Source organism: Plectrocnemia conspersa, unplaced genomic scaffold (assembly GCF_051122295.1).
Source record: "Plectrocnemia conspersa isolate PC_06_02 unplaced genomic scaffold, ASM5112229v1 ptg000007l, whole genome shotgun sequence".
Lineage (NCBI taxonomy): Eukaryota > Metazoa > Arthropoda > Insecta > Trichoptera > Polycentropodidae > Plectrocnemia > Plectrocnemia conspersa.
In genome coordinates this window covers 7,497,842-7,517,279 of record NW_028277171.1, presented here as the reverse complement: position 1 = coordinate 7,517,279, position 19,438 = coordinate 7,497,842, and the positions used below count along the sequence as shown (strand labels likewise).

General features: G+C 30.0%; 1 protein-coding gene and 1 long non-coding RNA gene across 9 annotated transcripts in view; one reads left to right on the top strand and one right to left on the bottom strand.

Moving 5' to 3' along the window:
* Window positions 1-19,438, top strand: part of Samuel (SAM-motif ubiquitously expressed punctatedly localized protein) — a 230,096-nt gene that overhangs the window by 71,216 nt on the left and 139,442 nt on the right. The window contains exons 1-2 of one of the 8 annotated variants that reach the window (XM_088188787.1): window positions 8,124-8,224; window positions 9,037-9,093. The exons of 4 other annotated variants lie outside the window; for them this stretch is intronic. Coding sequence is in view for 1 of the 4 variants with exons in the window: in XM_088188794.1 (XP_088044920.1) it covers window positions 9,078-9,093 (16 nt within the window). In the remaining 3 variants the exon portion in view is untranslated. Of the gene's footprint in view, window positions 1-8,123; window positions 8,279-8,969; window positions 9,094-19,438 lie in introns of those variants that run through there. 3 more of the 8 variants (XM_088188794.1, XM_088188789.1, XM_088188788.1) reach the window with 3 other exon arrangements.
* On the bottom strand, window positions 15,345-17,412 carry LOC148233782 (uncharacterized). The gene is made up of 2 exons (XR_015810266.1): window positions 15,678-17,412; window positions 15,345-15,626 (listed from the first exon to the last, which is right to left on the bottom strand). It is a non-coding gene; the product is annotated as an uncharacterized LOC148233782 (long non-coding RNA).

Below are 19,438 nucleotides of genomic sequence, written 5' to 3'. Positions count from 1 at the left end.
ATTAATGCGTTTTAACATTTTACGGTCATGATTTGCAAAAATATTGTAGGTTATTTAACATGTGTGATAAATTATGCATAATTTGTTTATAATTCAGCAAAGGCTTGCGCATTTAAAAGTAGCCCAAATATATTTTTATTTCGATAATTTTTATTTTAAATTATTCGAGTTTATGCTCCATAAATTTAATTTATATGTTTATATGTAAAGTAGCAAATCACTCAAATGCTTATTTTGGATTCGCTCCCATTGATCATATAATATTGTATACCATTTTTTGCCACACAGACAAAGGACCTCGATACATATACATAATAAAATTACACGCTGGTTATTTTTTAGATTTAAATTACAATTTAAAAATTGCTAGAGATAAATTTACAATAAACTTAAGATAAACTTCCGATACAAAATCTGTAGAAAAATAATTTTATACAAACATTCAATGATCAAACTTTATGTATGATTAAAAAAAATATAATATATTATTTATATAGCTGGTATATAAAGGTTTTCTTATAAACTGGACTTTATAAGAAAACACTAATTGGTAATACATATAATACATAGTAAATCGTTCTGTAGTTTTATGTATTAAATGTAATATATTTTTGCAATAAAATTACTTGTGTAATTGTAGTTCAATTGATATTTATATCAATACTTTTATAAGGGTTACTATAAAAATATATAAATTGAATTTAATGTTACGCATAACTAAAAAAAATGTTATATATATCTTTCTCTATTAAAGGTGCTTAAATATTATTTTTCTGAGCTTTACGATCACTAAATTAACGACGTTATTATAGAGAAGTGTTTAATACTCGAATGTCTATAGAAGTATGAAAACAATTGTTTTCTCGTGCATAGAGTCAAAGAGCTATTAGCTCAATGGGTCGAGGTCGCAACTCAGTTACGAACGTTCGTCTTGTTAACCTCAACAACCTTATTAAACCTACGTTATAATACATGAATCTTTCATACTATTTTTTCTGTCATTTTTGCTCCATTGTCGCCGACGAGAATAGAAGCATTGTTATCGTATACGTCAGTTTCGACGACGACCCCATTAGTTGAAGTCCATTCGCCATGAACCCAAAAAATGAGTTTCAATTGACCTATATAACCAATAAATTACTGAAATAAGTCGTTCACAACTAAAATACAAAATCACACAATCGTTCATTTAAATACCTGAATGATTTTCACGCTCATAAAGGGTTGACCAATTTTTGCAGTCGATCGCAATTTGTATATGCTAATTTTATTACTGATCCGTCCGATAAAAAGGTTTGTTATTGGATAAAAAAATGTATTACACAAACTTCAATGTATACACAATTATAAATAACGTTTTGTTAGTAGCTGGATGTTCTTACCGTATATTCTTTGAATTAAGAAAATCGTGATCAAAGCATATTCGAGGAGCTGCTATATTTTTTGTCTCGTTCTCGCCTGATAAGTTCGTATCTTCTTTCTCTGCTTTCTTGGTAGGTGAGTTGTGTATATGACAAATATATAAATATAACGTTTCATTGCACCGCTTCAAATACAGTGTGTTTAAAAATATGTAGAATAAAAAAATTAACAATTTCTTTATTTAACATATATTGTAGTTATTTACAGGTGCTTATAGCTATATAATTTAACTTACGTCTCTATTATAGACTATTTTAATATTTACGTAAATGTGCAATGAGTTATAGTTACAGTGGCGTAGCTATGGTGGGGCGGAGGGGGCGGGCCGCCCCGGGCGGCACTTGCTTGGGGGCGGCATATTCGCGATGGGATCGTCCAGTGTGGTTCTTAAACCTAAATGCATTAAAACATATATAAATCCACGTATAACAAGAGCTTAATAATAACCAATTTATTATTTTAAGAAATGCAGATTTTATGGTCCTGCAAAAATTGGGGGGGAGGGGCGGCAATTTTAAGGATCGCCCTGGGTGGCCCATAACCTAGCTACGCCACTGTATAGTTATGTATTTATTCAAGTTGATAAATACCTCCTGTTTACAAAAATTTTTATAGTTTGAACAACTTTTGCTTGCTCTACACCTAAAAATACACAAAAACTCTTAATACATTAAGTTCAAAAGAATAATATAAAATTGGATAAAATATCTATTTGCACCTTTTATTGTTTTTATAACATATTTTTAGAATAATAAACATAGCTATTTTTGCGTGGAAGTCCTTGGTACTTGTTTTCGAGCACGTGTCCTGTGCGTTACAGGAGATCGTACAAATACGAGCGTACTACTCGACAGCTGTTAGTTTCGCGGGCATCGCTAGCGGGATTTCAGACGCGTTTATGCCGTGACTCTTGGCTGGTGCTATGAAAAAATTGCTACAATAGTATATATTAAATTAATTAAATTTTAGAGTATAAGCTAAAGCTCAAGTTTAGTGTTGAGAAAATAAAAATATTACAATATGTAAAAATAATTAGTGTGTTTTATTATCTTTGTGGTAAAACAGAAAAAAATAATCTTTGTAACCGCACGGTACCCTTGTAAAACATTTCATTCACCATCTCTCTTCCCACAATGGACAGGTGAAGTAGCCGTAGTAGTAGGGGTCACTCGCTCTCGTCTCACTCGCGCTCCAGCCAGCAATCGAGAGCGAAAGGGACAAAGCGAGCTACCTAAGCCACCTGTACAGGAGCATTTTTGATGCGCATCTCTTCTAAACGTTTTCGGTTCGTAAACACTTTGCCCTCCCGTGCATGCACAACATTTGTACATCATTAACTGCGTGTTACAGAATATTTGAGTGAACTCAAAAAAATACCTCATTCAGTTGCACAATATCGTAGAGCGAGTTGAACAAACAAAAATCCCGGCCGGCGTAATTGTTAACGAAATTATATACAATTTGCGATGTCGTGAATCCATTAGAGGTCATTAGCGATTCGTTAAAATTTTCTCTCACCTCTCGGGTCACGTAGTGCGTCACGTTCGCGCGTGACTCGGCCGAGTGCGAGAGCGAGAGGGACGCAGACAGGTTTACCTGTCGGCTTGAGGTCAGCTCAGGTTCTCTCTGTCGGAGATTGCGTTTTAACCTCGATCGCGTCATTCGAAATGAGACGTTTTTAGATCATCTGCGGTCGGAGTAACGCGATATCGGCAGACAGCGGTCGTTCGTAGACCATTCTTGATGCTCCAAATGGAAAGAGTTAAATTTTGCGATTCTTGTCATCATGAATTTTTTTTAAAAACATTATTTAAAATATTTCATAGTTAAATTTTATTAATGCAGTCGAACAATAGAATACATAGAACAATATTATTTAAACTTAATAATATATCATCATATTTATAAGGAAATATTATTAATGTAGTTGTTTATTCATAAAACTCAGTTATTGAACTGTATCATCTAAAACTAACTGATTTTATCTTGTATGAGTTTGTATTTTTCGTCAGAGACTGGAGGCTGAAACTCTTAATGATTTACACTTGCATCTTTGGAATATTTTTTAATGTAAAATCAATAACTTATAGATGTTTAATATTATCAGGGCTGTGGAGTCGGAGTCGGAGTAAGAGTCGTAGAGTCAAAGTACTTTAAGAGGAGATGGAGTTGTATAAAATCGACCGATTCCAACTACTTTTTATAATTTTCTTTAACTTTAGTAAATCAAATTAAATCAAATCTGATTTATGAGCTTGCATAAACGCTGACTTATTCGAAGCAATTATTTTTTCAGATCTAATTTAGTTAAAGTCACAGATGGAAGATTAAATTTAGATTTAGTAATAATAAAGATTTAAGATTAGATTTATCAGTAACACTGGCAAAATAAACTGATATATTATTTTAAAATATGAAAAAAAATTTGCAACACAATTAGTATTTTTCGAACATTTTTATTGTATAGATGCAGTTAAAGTTTTTTATATCTCATTTAGAGAAAACTTCCACAATTTGTTAGGAATTTTTATATTTTAAAATATAACTTATTTTTTACGATTACTTAAAAAGAAGTTATATTTCTTGGTTGCAAATTATTTTGTTATTATAAAACATACCTAAATGCCCAATCATTGAATGCAATATGTTTTATAGTATAATAGCGGTACTTTAAAATAAATAAATAGGTAAGTTTGCACATTTAGTTATATAATAGTATATAATTTAACATGCTAATTAGTTTTATTTTAATATTATACGTACATAATAAAGTTTAATTGATATGTAAGATCTTAATGTCAATAAAATTAAACTATAATATATGTACATAAATATTTGCATATATATATTTTTAATTAGAATTTTTTATTGTTATAAAAATAAATAATATGTACTATGACTGATTCAGAAATTAAAAATAAGTGTGTAAAATTTTGAAATACCAAGTCTGTTTCTATAATTGTGTCATTCTTTTTAGAAATAATTGCAAGAATTGCAAGATGTTAGTTTATTTTGCAGTCACTTAACGTCTTTTATTTACATTTTAATAATTTCATCTATCTGAAATAAATATAATTTACTTAAATTATTTAGGATATTTTAAAAGTAACCCATGGAATATTAACTAAGCTACACTCCCATTACATTAATGTCATAAAAATAGATTAGAGAATATATTGTGAAAGTATGGAATTTTAATTCAATTTTAAACTTAAAAAGCCATCAACTTGGTACAACTGTAAATCCATTATTATGACAAGCCGTTCGTCACTTAAATTATTTTTACGCTCAATGTGAACTTTAGATAGTTTAGCATCTTCACCCTTTTATATTTAGTGGCTCGCGAAGTTATGATGCATTTTCAAAATGGTTGCAAGATCATTTGGGTTGGCTACCCCTGTTTTACGATACTAGTATTTTTTACACGTTCCTATCTATGCATTCTCTCATATGTGCATTTATATTGATAACATTTACCCCTCATAAATAAAATAAAAAAACTGACACTTTACGATGCTAGTATTTATTTTACACGTTTATGCTCGAATTGCTTTCTTTTTACCCACTTCCATTGACTGCGGAAATTATCAAAGACAATTCGAATATATTTGCTTTATTTCTGGATGTCATCATAAATTAGGTAACAAAACAGAAACTAAGTTTCAAATATTTTCTCAGAGGATCTATTCATTCAGAACTGCGTATTATATCCAGATGGTAAAATATATTCGTGTTAGACCCACAAAAAACAGAACCAAAATTTAATGGGGAAAAAAATTAGAAGAAACACACAATACCATTGTCCAGAATGCATGTTTGCTTTATGCGTTACACCTCGTTTCAAAAATCACAATACTGTGTTATAATATAAGGCAATATTTTTTTATTTGACAAGCATTACGTATACATACACACACATATACATATGTATTTCTATGTTATGTTTAGAGTTTGGATGAAAAGAAACGGCAAAGGAGGCAACTTCTAATTTTTATTAATTAAATTTTTTTTAAGTGTAATTATACTAATATTTATCAATAAATAATTTTAAACTGTTTTTTTTCTTCATTCTCAGCTGATATTATTATTATATATATATATATTATTTTTCTTTTCGAAATTTATATATTTTCTTATACAAATAAGCAATAATATCTTTGGGCTTTTAAATGTTTTTTATTTGCACATATTAAAAATATTCACATCTATCTGTTTTAGCCGGTTTTATTCCTAATTTTTATTTAATATTTTTTAATATGCATATATGAGCATGCATATAATTATGGCATTATTTTGATATTTATTTATATTTTGGATTCCTCTCCATAGTGGCCATAGCTTATTTTAAAAATAGTAATAGTTATTTTTATAATCGAGTATATTTTTATCATTTGTGATAAAAACTCTTGGTCTATCAAAATTAGCATCTTTGCCTTTGGAATATATACCATAAATTCCAAAGGAGAATATTATTTAATATTTATAACTCATATTGTTATATACTATATAATAAAATAAATAATTTATCCAATTATATGTGTAATCAATATTTAATAAAGAAATAAAATTATATACATACATAAAGTAAAGCGAAGTTATTTTTTGTGCTATTTTCAACGATTGTTTTTTTCAACTTGTTAAGGATTAATTTTACGACGCCTTTCTTCAAGGATTGTATTGTCGGCGTATCTCAAATAACTTTTAGATAAAGTACTTTCTTGGAAATGTACCATAAACCAAGTACCTAGTTTAAAAGCTTTTTGGCCGTTTATTTCAATAGTGACGGTTTTTATTCAAATCTAACGTCTAACCGACAAATACAAAATATATACTTTTTTATTTATTATTACTATAATAGTAATTAATGATGCAATGACCTTATGTATAATTATACATAAGCTAATGTAAAAATAATATTTAATGTAAATCCTATGTAAATGCTTTTATAGATTTTCAATATTCTTTTTTTGATGAAATTTCGTAAAATTTGGCTCTGCGCAACTTATCATGTCGTGACATTTTATCTAATTAAAAATAAAATAAAAATATTTCATGAATAACTTGATACAAATCAGTTTTTTATCAATAGAAATACGTACTATTAGAAATGAATGATTTGCCAATTAGTTAAATGTAAGAAGTTATTAAAAACAATTGATAAACTAGTAACAGAGGCAATATTTTATAGATTTATCTGTGTTCTAGACTGGTAACCCAGAAGACACAGGTTATATCTTCGCAGTATACTTAAATTTTTATATTTTAAAATCGTCTCCAGCTGTGAAATTAAATTTAATAATTGTAAATTAAAATACACATAATAATTTATAATTAACTATTTTATATGATATTACCGATTTCCAGATTTTCAGTCTGGTGGTTAGTACTTGTAGGTATATCGTTGTGTCTGATTGATACTGATTTCACACCTGTCAGTTTGCAAAATTAATTGTGAAAAATTGGACTTTTTTAATTAACCAGTGTGAGGACTAGATTTTTATTTTATTTTTTATTATAAATCTGACGATTATGACTTAACAGGTTTTCTCAATGCGTCAAGATTGTTATTAAACAATTAAACATTTAAATAAATAAAAAATATGGTTCACATCTAAAATAGAGTAGAGTACGCTTGGGATGAGGATTTCGGGTTGTAGTTGTATGCGTGTACATTGTAGCTAAAAACAATTTCGCTAAGAATATTATTTATAATAAATACATGTTTATTTACCATAGATTTATGATATTACGGTAGACATAATACTTCACTTCATTTTACGAGTTTAGACATTATTCTAAAAATATTAAATGAACCATAATTAATTAACCTAATTAAAACACAATAATACAATAAATTTAATTTTCATAATAATTGTTACCTTTCTTTTTAAAATAAATCCTAGAAAATAAAATCAAGAATGATACGTGTCACACTGCATATAACAGCGATGACGAATCAACGAATGTCCTTGAAAGAGAAAGCGAGACAACGAAGATTCTAAGTCAATAGGCATAGGCGCCTATTTCGCTTCTCCCTCTCATATACCTGCATAAGCATACAATACATTCACAAAAAACGGAATACTCCCATCCCACTTAAATATTTTCAGCTCTTCATAACTATCGCCAAAAATATCATTGTGTTTGGCAAGCTCGTTGAGAAGCTGGATGGCTCGTTCTCAAGCACTGGCCACAACGAGCACGAATAAGGGACGCATATGCGACTCTCTAAACAGGTAGTTCTTAGTAAATGTTTTTTTAAAAAAAAAACATTTTTATTCGGTTTTTACGGCATTCATTTGTCATTCTCATTTTGATTTTCCTCACGTAGCAACCTAATATAAATAAAGTGATATTGTTTTGTTTTAAGAAAATATTTTGAATATGTAACAGTTTTTCCAAGTTTTATCATTGACCACTCATGTTTTCATAAACACGAGACATTTCATAATAATATCAACGACGCTATCGTTTGGAGCGTTTTACGGAGTTCTAGTAGAGCGTGCGCATGCGCGCGTCGTGATGCAATCCGAGGTGATACACTTAGCGCGTGATATTGACGTCCTTGCAAGGTGATGTTATAGATCAGAGTGCAAAAGACAGGTCGGCGCGGCGGAGCGCATGCGCGTGCGCACCATGTGTATACACCGGCGCGTGCGCACGTGTGCGTGCCCCCGTCCCCCACCATCTCTCTCACCTGTGGTTGTCTCAGTCGCCGGTCGATCGTCGCCGTGTGCGCATCCGCTGCTGTGTATTTTCCGGTCGCTTGTGCGCGTGCGCCGCTTATCGTTCATGTCAGAAGGTGTGTTTTGATAGTGCCCGTGTTGTTGTTGCCGTTTGGATTTGACGCGTTTTGGTAAAGCTTCTGTGGAAAATTGCAAAATGTAGTTTTGGTAATCTTAAAAGTGTTTTTGTGTATGTGATATTAAGTATTGATAACTTCGCAGAAAAATATTGTAATATTAGTATAATGTTATATAATGCTACATAAAAAATAAAAATAAAATACTATTGTAAAACAGTTAAATTTAATAATAACATTAGTTTTGGTAGTTTATATGATTAAATGTTTATATTTGCGATAGTGCAAGGTATCAGATCAATTTCAATCAAAAGTAAAATTTAAAAAAATCAAATTTAATAAAATATAGAAATCTTATAGCAGCGTTTTTAACTATTCCAGCTTTATTGACATTTTGCTCTAAAATTATATTTTTTGTTATTATCTTATATAATGACATTTTATTCTCTTAAGTATTTTATAAATAAAAAAACTGCAAACAATCTCAGTACTGGTGACTGTTGCACGTCTTTTCAATTCATGATAAGATATGATAAGGCAATGCCATTTAGATACATACTTTTCCAGAAAGCCTCTTTAAAATACATTAAAAATATCTCTTCGCGTTATCTTTAACCTTAAAAATAATACTAACCAACACTTTACCTTTATTCTATATATGCAAAGTATAAAACAATAAATACTTTTTTTGATTTTATTTTTTATGGTAATCTGGTAATAAAAAACACTCAATCTTTAAACATAGAAGCTTTATCATATACGCGGTTGACCTTGTTGGACTTAAATTAATATTTTTATCACGAAAATTTCAGTGATTCTGTGATTATAACTGTGAAAAATAACTGAATCTTCAATGCTTAAATATTTTGGTAAGTTTACTGTTTATTTTTTAATTTAGTTGCTAATTTTAAAATATAAAACTTATGATATCACAAAACATAATCTTAAATAGTATTTGTAAGTTCTTAAAAAAAAAACGACCATTGTCTGTTGAATGTTATAAAAACATAATTAATGATCACCGTTTAAGTCCGCTTTCACATTCGCTCATCGGACGCGCTAACTACGATATTTAACTATATAAATCTATTTTAACGTGTTATTAATAACTCATTAATTAATAATGTTTTTTTATAAGTTCGATATAAATATAGTGAACTGAAATTCTGGGCTAAAAAATATTAAATACGTCATCAATCTGTGGTTGCGCTGATCTATAAGGCAAAATTCAATTATTTGACAGATTGGATTATTTTAAATGCAGTTATAAATAAGTCCATATAATCTTGAAATAAATATAGTTTGATTCTAGAAATGTTAATCGCTACTTATATTTTTATACATACTATGTATTGAAATAGCATAATTCTGGTCTACTTTTAAATTCTCTATAAATTTAAAATAAATAGTAAAAATTTGATTATATTTTTGCTATTTATATATATTTTTTAAGCTCTGATGTCAACCTATTTAATCAAGCATTATCTCAGTATTTGTTTTGAGCAATCAGGATGACCAAAGAAGCCACAATACGTCATCAGAACAGAGTACCAAAAATTAAAATAGGAATGTTGTATAAAAAGTTTTGATTACATATGGTGGGTGGTAACCCTAATTAAAATCTTAACCGCCACTGGTTTTGTTTGTTGATCGTTATCTAGTGAATGTCGCTGATAAATTTCAAGAATGTACAACTTCTTCTTTGTCCTTCTTTATTGACGTGTGTAAATTGTAATACGTAACTCTTCGGACATATTGTTTTGCTTCCGTTTTGAGCGAAATTGTTTCACAGTGGTAACCTTAGCTTCTCGAGCACCTCCAGAGTCTAATTACAGACTCGCTAATCACCTGTCTCAGGTGTCGTACGCATTAATTCGGGTCACAGTAATTATCGGTCGAGCGTCGTGTTCGTTACACTTTATTGTTATCGCGTGGCTAAGCGTTCTTATCGCGTTTTAGTTGTCGGTTTGTCAACAACACTTGTCTACCCATACGTTCTGGTCACGATATCAACCACATATCCCCCCTATACAACAAGAGGCAGCTCACATTGCGTATCTTCTCTTTTTGTGTGTGAATATGAAACTATCAGGTCAGTCTATAAAAAATAAATCAAATGTTCTGTTGAATCAAACGACTATTCCCTTGCAGTTTTACATTATTTATAGTAAAATTTAATATTTAATCGTTACCCAGGGACGTTTGATTAACTTATTGCTAAAATCTGACATCTTTGCTTGAACATAATCTATTGATAAAACTTTGAACTGTTATATCGATGGCCGTAAATGTAAATTGATAACTTTAAAACAAACTGTAAAATAGTAGTAATGTCTTACGATTATTAAGATCTAGTTCTGTTTTTACAGATAAAATTATCATTAAGTTCGTTCACGAACACAATATTTTCTAACATGTCCGCGAACAAAAAATATATTTTTAACCGTTTCATAGCTGTTGCTTTCCGTAATAATGAAGTTATTAAATTTTCCGTACTTATTTAGAAATGTGGGCGTATTGCTGTATTAAATAATTTCACTCATAAAAAAGTTGCATAAAGTATTTGTTAATTAAATTTTTTGTGTCATTTGCTGGTCGTGAAGTTAATAAATTGAGCCCTAGCTTTTTCATTATATTTTTAGTTAATTTATTAGTTATTATTTTATTTTTATTAAACTGTGAGTCTATTACATATTAAGGCCACTTAAGCTCATTTTTACTAAGGCATAAAATAAAGATGATAATAGAATTTCATATTACGCGATTGCAATTGTAAATATTTAAATTCGGCCCATAATAGTACTTGCTCCAGTTTGTTCGGTGTTTATTCGCACATCACAATAAACCATGGACTGATATCTGAAAGGCTTGAGCTCGAATCACATATGTGACGTAGTGTTTTTATGCTTTTATCATGTCTTTTAGATCGGATTATTATTATTCCAATCATCATGAAATAGGTTTTTCTAGATTTTCTTAATCCCACAGATTAATCTATCTAGGTCGTGCATAGTGACATCCATTTATTATAATCTGATTTCAATGTGGTGTCTTACTACTTAGTTGTTGTTGCTTGTGTTTAGTCAGTTGTAATGCATTGAACTTAATAAAACATATATTAACGACACAAATTATCAATAGCATATGTCTTGACTATATTCTCTACATTTCTACATTACAAAATGGTGTACATAAAAAGTGTATCATTATATAATACTTCTTCGCCACTATATGATAATGTAGTATAGTTTTATTTTTTTGTTGCAATTTGATATTGACTGTTATTCGGTTAAATGACGTGATAATGCGGTTTAGAAATTCGATTCGATTTTACTATGGCGTGCATTGGTTAGATAATGGCTAGAAAAAATACACAAACATTTGCATAACCAATAAAACGTACATTATTTTGTCAAGGCATCTTCACTGCGCGTACGACCTGAATATTTCACAAAGGTACAATACGACGATCTGACCTCATGAGACAGTTTGCTATGCTCTATTATACAATCGATTTTGATGCGTTAGAAGTCAAGTTTTGATGCTTATTTAACAGTTAAATGAGCCAAATAGTGGATCAGAATAAGCAGTAAAATGAAAATTATAAAAAAAATCGTTTATACGATTTTTTTAAGTCATGTCAAAAATATACAAGTAATTTTTTATTGGAAGTATTTTTTGGTCTTAAAATTCATTTAGTCTTCCCCATATTTTTGTAAGATATAAACATGGCACATTTAACTATTTCAATAGTGTACACTTTGATTTGGAAAAAGAGTTTAATAAAATCATTCACCTATTTGAAGCACTGCTGCTGTTTATTTCTAAACTTTATACTTTTCCATCTGTCTAAAAAAGCTTTCTATCCATAAATAAGTTCGGTCGTCTTATCTGCGATGCTGGCTAAAAATGTAATCTGTTCCTAAACCATAAAATAATCCATATTTGCTTATAGATTCAGAGATAATATACAACCCTATCTTACATATTTTTAAATATTTATTATTTATGTATGCCCATCTTCTACGGAACTAGTCTCATTTTACACAATTGAACGACTGTTTATAAAACAGCCGTTCGACTATGTAAAATGATAATTAATTAAAGCAAGTTATGTAAAAATCTGAAATTTAATTCCAGAAGATATTATTTTATTCTCATATTTGCAATAATGAGCTTGACCGCAATTCAATCAATTTGTTATAAATTTGCATGTGAAAAAATATTATGTATCTTTGGAGTATTGACCTTGTCCTATCTTTATTTTTCCAATTTTACAATCGATTCGTCTTCACCAAAGGGCTACTTAAAATCGTAACAGAATATTTTCAAAAATATAATATACTAGTGTAATATATTATTTGTGTATTTCTTCTTATCCTGATTTAGTTTCCGATTTCATTTTAAAGCTGCTCCTCAAAAATATATTTTTGATCAGATTCTCAAGACGTAAGCAATACCCGATTTTTGGAAATGTACACAAGTATTAGATCTGCTGCAGATAATATAATTTAGATTCTATATGGGGGTGGGCTTTTGTCAATCGTCTGCCTTTTAGTGTCAGAAAGTGCCATATTATGTCATTTTCTCGATTACGTTCGCCATTAGATTATTCATACGATCTCGGAATCAGATTTAAGAGCAAATTAAGGTTCTTTTTACACATAAATCACGTCTGAAACTAACCTTCCAAGATGCTTGGCTCTGTTATGAGGATCGCGTTTCATTTTAAAGAACCGTCGGTTATTCGTGTGTTCTATGACACTTTATTCGCAGTATTTTTGAATTAAATTAAAATTATAGATCCCCGAATAATATAATCGAAAAATATCTATTTATATTAATGAGAATATTTGATTATGATCTGTTCTTGCATCCCACCGCCTTTCGTTTTACGAGCGTTGGGATAAGATTCGTTAAATTCTCGCTAAAAGGTTCTGTTGACAATCAAACTATTCTCGAGGAATTCCAGCTTTAGGACATTTGCACTAGCAGATTCGTTTATGGCTATCGATATCCAGCTCTCAATACGCTGACATTGTACATTGATCTATTTAATGTCAGCTATTAGGAACTAGTTCGCTTTATATAATTTAATTTTATTATTTTACGATTTTTTTCTTTCTTACTGTATATTATTTTTTGTGCTCATCATTTATTAATATTTTTATATAACATAACATTGATACAAATATTTTATAATTTCAACATATGTATGTTTAATAAAGTATTTGCGAAAAAATATTAGAATTAAAGCAATCTAATTTAAGTGTAAATAAACATATATTTATATATATTTAAATAAACATATATTTATATATATTTATTTTACAAAGAAACTCACCTTCTATTGGAAATTCGTATTTTTTTGCAAATTTCTAAATAAAAGTTAAGATTAAATACCAAATTACCTCAACCATTTTTAAAAGAGTTTGTATACTGTTAGTTCAAAGAGCCATCGTTCAAAATATGCATTCGAAAATTTTTTGTAAGAATCGGAGAAAATCGCGCTTTTCTTAGCCTGACACATTAGTGAAATTGATAGATATCTATCGACGAATATTTGCATATAATTTCAATCTCTTCAATGGAAATGTCAAAGATCAGAATGTGTATGTAAGAAAGCTACTTATGAAACTCATGCACAATAAAACACATACATACATGCATATGCTAGATTTATATTATACTTTAACCTTTTACTCGAGTGTCACTGTCGTTTCAAAAGTGATCTATTTCTCGATCAGGTTTGCATTTGGCGATCAGGTTTTTAATATACATATAATATGTAAATTTGGAGACTGTGTTCCTGCTCTCACGGCAATCAATTCGCTGGGTGACACTCGATGAATACGGCTTAATAAATCTCAGGCAGATGCTCTCAATCGCCGGTCAATTATTGTGTGCACAGCCATTTCGAAGCGGAAGAAAATATTTGTCGATTGCCAAATCTTGATTTATTTCTAGGAAAATATAAACACTCGAACAAAACCGACATGCACACTCAATTTTGTAGAAAAAAAATGTATTATAATGACTCTTGATTGTTTATTCAATCACAATGGCATTTTTTTCCACCTAATGGTAAAGGTTAGCGTGAGTCACTCGGTAGGTCATTGTGTTGGGTCATATGGCAAACGTTCGCTCGTTGAATATTCACAGTTTTGCATTACGCATTTCAATATGCGCGTTTCGATAAAACGGAAAATTGACAATTTTCATATTTGCCAGAAACTCTTTTGTGTGCTGATGTGCGACCTTTGGCCGATCAAAACCTACTTTTGTTGATTGAACACATGTTTTGTTATTTGTTGACCTTTGGATGGTCGTTTGGTGGTCAGTCCACTGTTGGTCAATGTCACAGCCTTTTTAATGGAGAAAATGTGCCCAATTTAGGTCCGTAAAATATTATAAAATTTTGTTTCAAAGATAAAATAATATTATTAATATTATTACTGATTTAAAATATTTTTTTAGATAACGTAGATTTTATTTTTAGGATTTCTACCACTTTTCATTTAATCAAAAAATAAAGATATACTTTTAATTAAGGTATGATATTTTATTGATTGATGAAACGGGAATTTTGTAATTTATTTGTGCATATCACCATCTCTTTTTATTTATTAATAATGCAAAAAATATTTATTTGCTTAATAATATTATATAACAATATTTAACCATAAAAGTAAGGCAACACAAACAAAGTTTCACACTCAAAATTTTTAGTAAATTTAATATAATAATAAGTAGACAATTTTATATTTTATATAGTATATCTAAAAAAAAAACATTTCTAACTAGATATTTATAGTCTACTGTCATACATAGTTTTTGTTACACCTATTTACAGCTATTTATGTAATTTTATTTTTATATTCATTACAATACATTTATTAGCAATATTTTTAAAATATTGTATGCAATGTTAATTTCAATCTATGTTTTGTATATGCTGCAATAATTTTGATATTATAGTCGAATTTTATTATTTATACGACATGTTTTATTGTTACTAAAAATTTAATTACATAGTTAAATGAACACAATTTGTTAAAATAATAATAAAAATAATATATAAGTAGCATTAAATACTGATTAAATCGAAATACCCATAATCGTTGCTTTGAAATTAGAAAACTTGCTAAAAGGGTCTCGTAAAATTTGTGTTATTTTGACTTGTTGGCGTAAACAAACGACATTGAGTAACCGAGCCGACATTCATTAACCCTCGTGACTACTTTGGTAACACGGAATGTCGCATTGTAGTTGATAGTCAACCAATTATTATTATTGTTTTGACTTATTGTATATAACATGCTTATAAAAATGAAAATATTTTTTTAAACAAAATTTAATTAAACTATGCAACTTAAAATATCTTTCATACGGTGAAATTTTTCTTTAGAAATGCTGGCAAAACAATCACTTACATGTTCTAAAAGAGTAAAACTAATAGATTTCTAGCCTATGAATTCTTCGGCGTAAACAAACAACATTGCGTATCCGAGCGGACATCCATTTACACTCATTTTTGAGGCACGGATTGTCGCGCGGTACACAATATTTCGATTTTTACCTTCAATTGAGCCAATTTATCATTTATTCTACAATATACAAATGCTTGTTTATAAACAATGGACAAGACGAAAAATGTTATTTTTTAATTTCAAAAATGCAATTAAAAATACACTATATAAAGTATCTATTTTTTATAACCTTTCACACTCTGACATTATTCTTTGCAAATTCTGAAAAACAACCACTTTTTTTATTTTTTACTATTTGAGTATTAAAATACGCAAAAATAAATAATACGAATAAATAGTTACTATTGTCTTCCTGACCCAGCTAGGTAAAATTAACGATGTTACACTTGCATGGATTAGAATCTTTTTATGATACGTTTCATAAGTGGAAAAGTTTCATACTTCAGAAAAATATGGTTCTGGAAATTCATTAACACTAAACGCACTCCGAATGTGATGAACTTTGACGATAAAACATTGGACGTTTCACAAAATATTGCTGACGGTTTTGCGCAATATTTTCGAGTAATATTTTTTTCTTCTACTCAGTCGCATTGGGGTAACCTGTAAGGTTACGATGGTCTTAATTTAATTTAAATAAATAGATGCGAATTGAGATCGTCAGAAAGACGTCTTTGGTTACAGCTCTGACTTCGAACGTTACATTGTAATGTATGTTGTAGCCTAAGGAGCAAGAAATGACACTAAATAAATTGTGTTGTAACAATATTATCCGATGGCCTAAATACATGATCCTTTGGCTGCTAATGTATGGATAATAGAAAACAAACACTATCTTGGTTTATGAACTTTGAGTTTCCTTGTAACAGAGCGTAGGATGCATATGCCCATATAATAGCGAATAGCGGCCAAATCAAACTTTAATCATCATCGTAATATTTTTTCATCTTCAGTATAGTTTTCACCATCATTTTGTAACCGTGACGCAATCACAATCGAACGAGAAACAATTCAATTGCACACAAAAGGTTGACACATACACACAAGCACAACTAATACAACAGGTGATAAGTTAATCACCTGCGACCACAACTTATTGTCAGCCAATTTGAGGCCAATTGCGTACTGATAAGCCAATTGCGACTGACCCACTTCGCCGCTTATCACACTTGTGTTTTCCACGATTTTCCACCGAGCGGCCGCATGATCGTGACATTTGCTAAAGCGAAAAGTCGGAAAAACTGTAAAGCGGCGCCGTTGTCCTTGCCGATGACCTGATAAGGTGATTGATATGAAATTGTGTTGCAAAAACACTCGACACAAACTCGCTGATGTGTATGTGTTAGTGTGTGTGGCAGATATGCACTCATTGTTCGCACAAAAGCATCGATCATGTAATAAGTCCCGCGTTATCAATATTAGCCACGGTTGTGGTTGAGGTAGAGTATTTTTGTGCTAATAAAATATACGTATTGACGTCGTGAATAGATCATTTGGAATACACTATATGTGTAAAACGTACATGTCACTTATAAAGTTGTTTTATGCATAAAATTCAAGTGTTAAATGTAACTGATTATATTCTTGATATTTTTACCACATTACATAATCAAATATTGATACTATCGAACAAGTTTAAAATTTATCTTGTTTTTATATGTCATCATTAAAAAAAAATAAGTTAAATTAAATAAAAAATCTAACATGTCAGATTTTTAAGTTAGTTGTCAACTGACAGATACATCGTGGTCGATTGTCTGCCAGTTTCAGTGAGAAAGTGCACTTAGAAACCCTCAAAATAATACGTAAAATCAGTAAAAAAATAAAGGGCAGCTCAGACAGTTTTTCTTACAAATATAGAGGAGAAAATATACTAAGAAGCATTTTTAATTCTGTTTTTAATTTATGTTTATCTTTATATATTTGTGATCGTTTTTTATATGTACTTGTAAATATATTACCTATTACTTTAATTCCATATTATCACAACTTTTAATAAACCCTTAGATAAAAACATTTCTAGGCACGAATCGCCGGTACATTTTTAATGTATGAGGTCCATACAAACAATAATTTTACTGTAATACATCTTTGAATATGTATAATAAACTTAGTCCTAATCAGTAATCAAAATCTTTGTTGGACAGTATTATTGTACTATATATATATTGGCCATTATGACGCATTGGGGAAACCTGGCAAGTCATGATGGTCAAAAGTTATTTTTTTATACATTAGCAAACACAAATTCGCTACTCTTATGAACATAATCAAACACACGACATTCACTCATGCGCCTTTATGATTTTATTATTGAAGTACCTTTACGTGTCAGATTCGTAAGAATTTTGTTGAATGAGCGTCTAGATAAGATTACTGTTTATCTATTATTTACGTCTGGTCCGCAATTAAATCTTAGTCACCAAATTATCACGTAGAATCTATGGTGCCGACTTACGTAGTGGTATTTTATTTTCTTTTCCACAAATCTGAGTGCACTCGAACACAAAATTGTCGCATCACGCTTTTAAATTGTCTCTTTAGGTTTCGTTAATTGGGCGAATGAAAATCGTGTTTCCATTTTATCCAAAAAACGTTTCGGGTGGTCTACGGCCGTTTGATTATTGAGTGGTGTAAAGATAAAATAAATAAAGAAGAATCACTCCAATAACTTTTCTAATACGTGCTTTAGAATATTTACAATTGTGGTTCGAAGTATTCATAATGAAATGAAATATATATATAAGCTCTTGTGTTATATTTATAAATCGTGGTACTTTTGATTGTGCCGATAATCAAATTGACACATCATATTTTGTAATCAAGTTAAAAAATAGTATTTTAACGTAAAGTATGAACAATAAGAATCAGTCATTGCAATAGAAATTCTTCGTTACTTTGGAAAGCTTCGATTTACTAAATTCTCTTTTGGTACTCTATTTTTACCTTTCCTTTCCAAAACGGAAAAAAATGTATTTAGGAATGTTACCTGTCGCGATAGCCTCAAGACTCAATTTCACGGCGTTTTGTGTCGGGTCGCTTTTTGTCCGATTCAGGCGAATTTTCGGTCAGTCTGGTGAAATCGATAAGGTGGAATATATAGACAAACTTTTTGGGGTCCGTTTCGCAACGATTCGGTTGAGCGGCCCCGCGAAAATGGCAGTTCTTGTGTTTATTATCATTGTATTATTATATAACGACCTTTGTGACACAGAAGTGTCGCCACAAACGCTGACATGCTTATCGCTCGATCGCATTTTTGCGCAATATGTACGTGTGTTTGACTGTATTGCTTATTGTTAACCACTAATTTAGTAACCTTTCCCTGGAAGTTACACAATCTGCCTATACCTTCTCTTGGTTGATAGTTAAAATAGAAGTAACGAGCAAAAATTCAATTTCCGGTATGAGCGCTTTGATGAGCAGCGTTCTTATATTTCCTTATATTTGTTACTTTTTCTATAAAGTTATAAAGTTGGCTATTGCTATATAAAACACTAAGCGCAATATAAAAAATGGTTTTACTATACTATACTTAACTTGATTGGAAGAAATCGATGATCTAATCTGATCAGAATTACGATTACAATATCTCTTAGACTTGATACAATTGGATTTACTATAATTCGAACCCTTGACTTTTGCTCCCTAAATAATACCGTCTTAACCTTATTGTTACTATTTACACATTGAACAATTACATGCAAATTTTATTTTATCATTT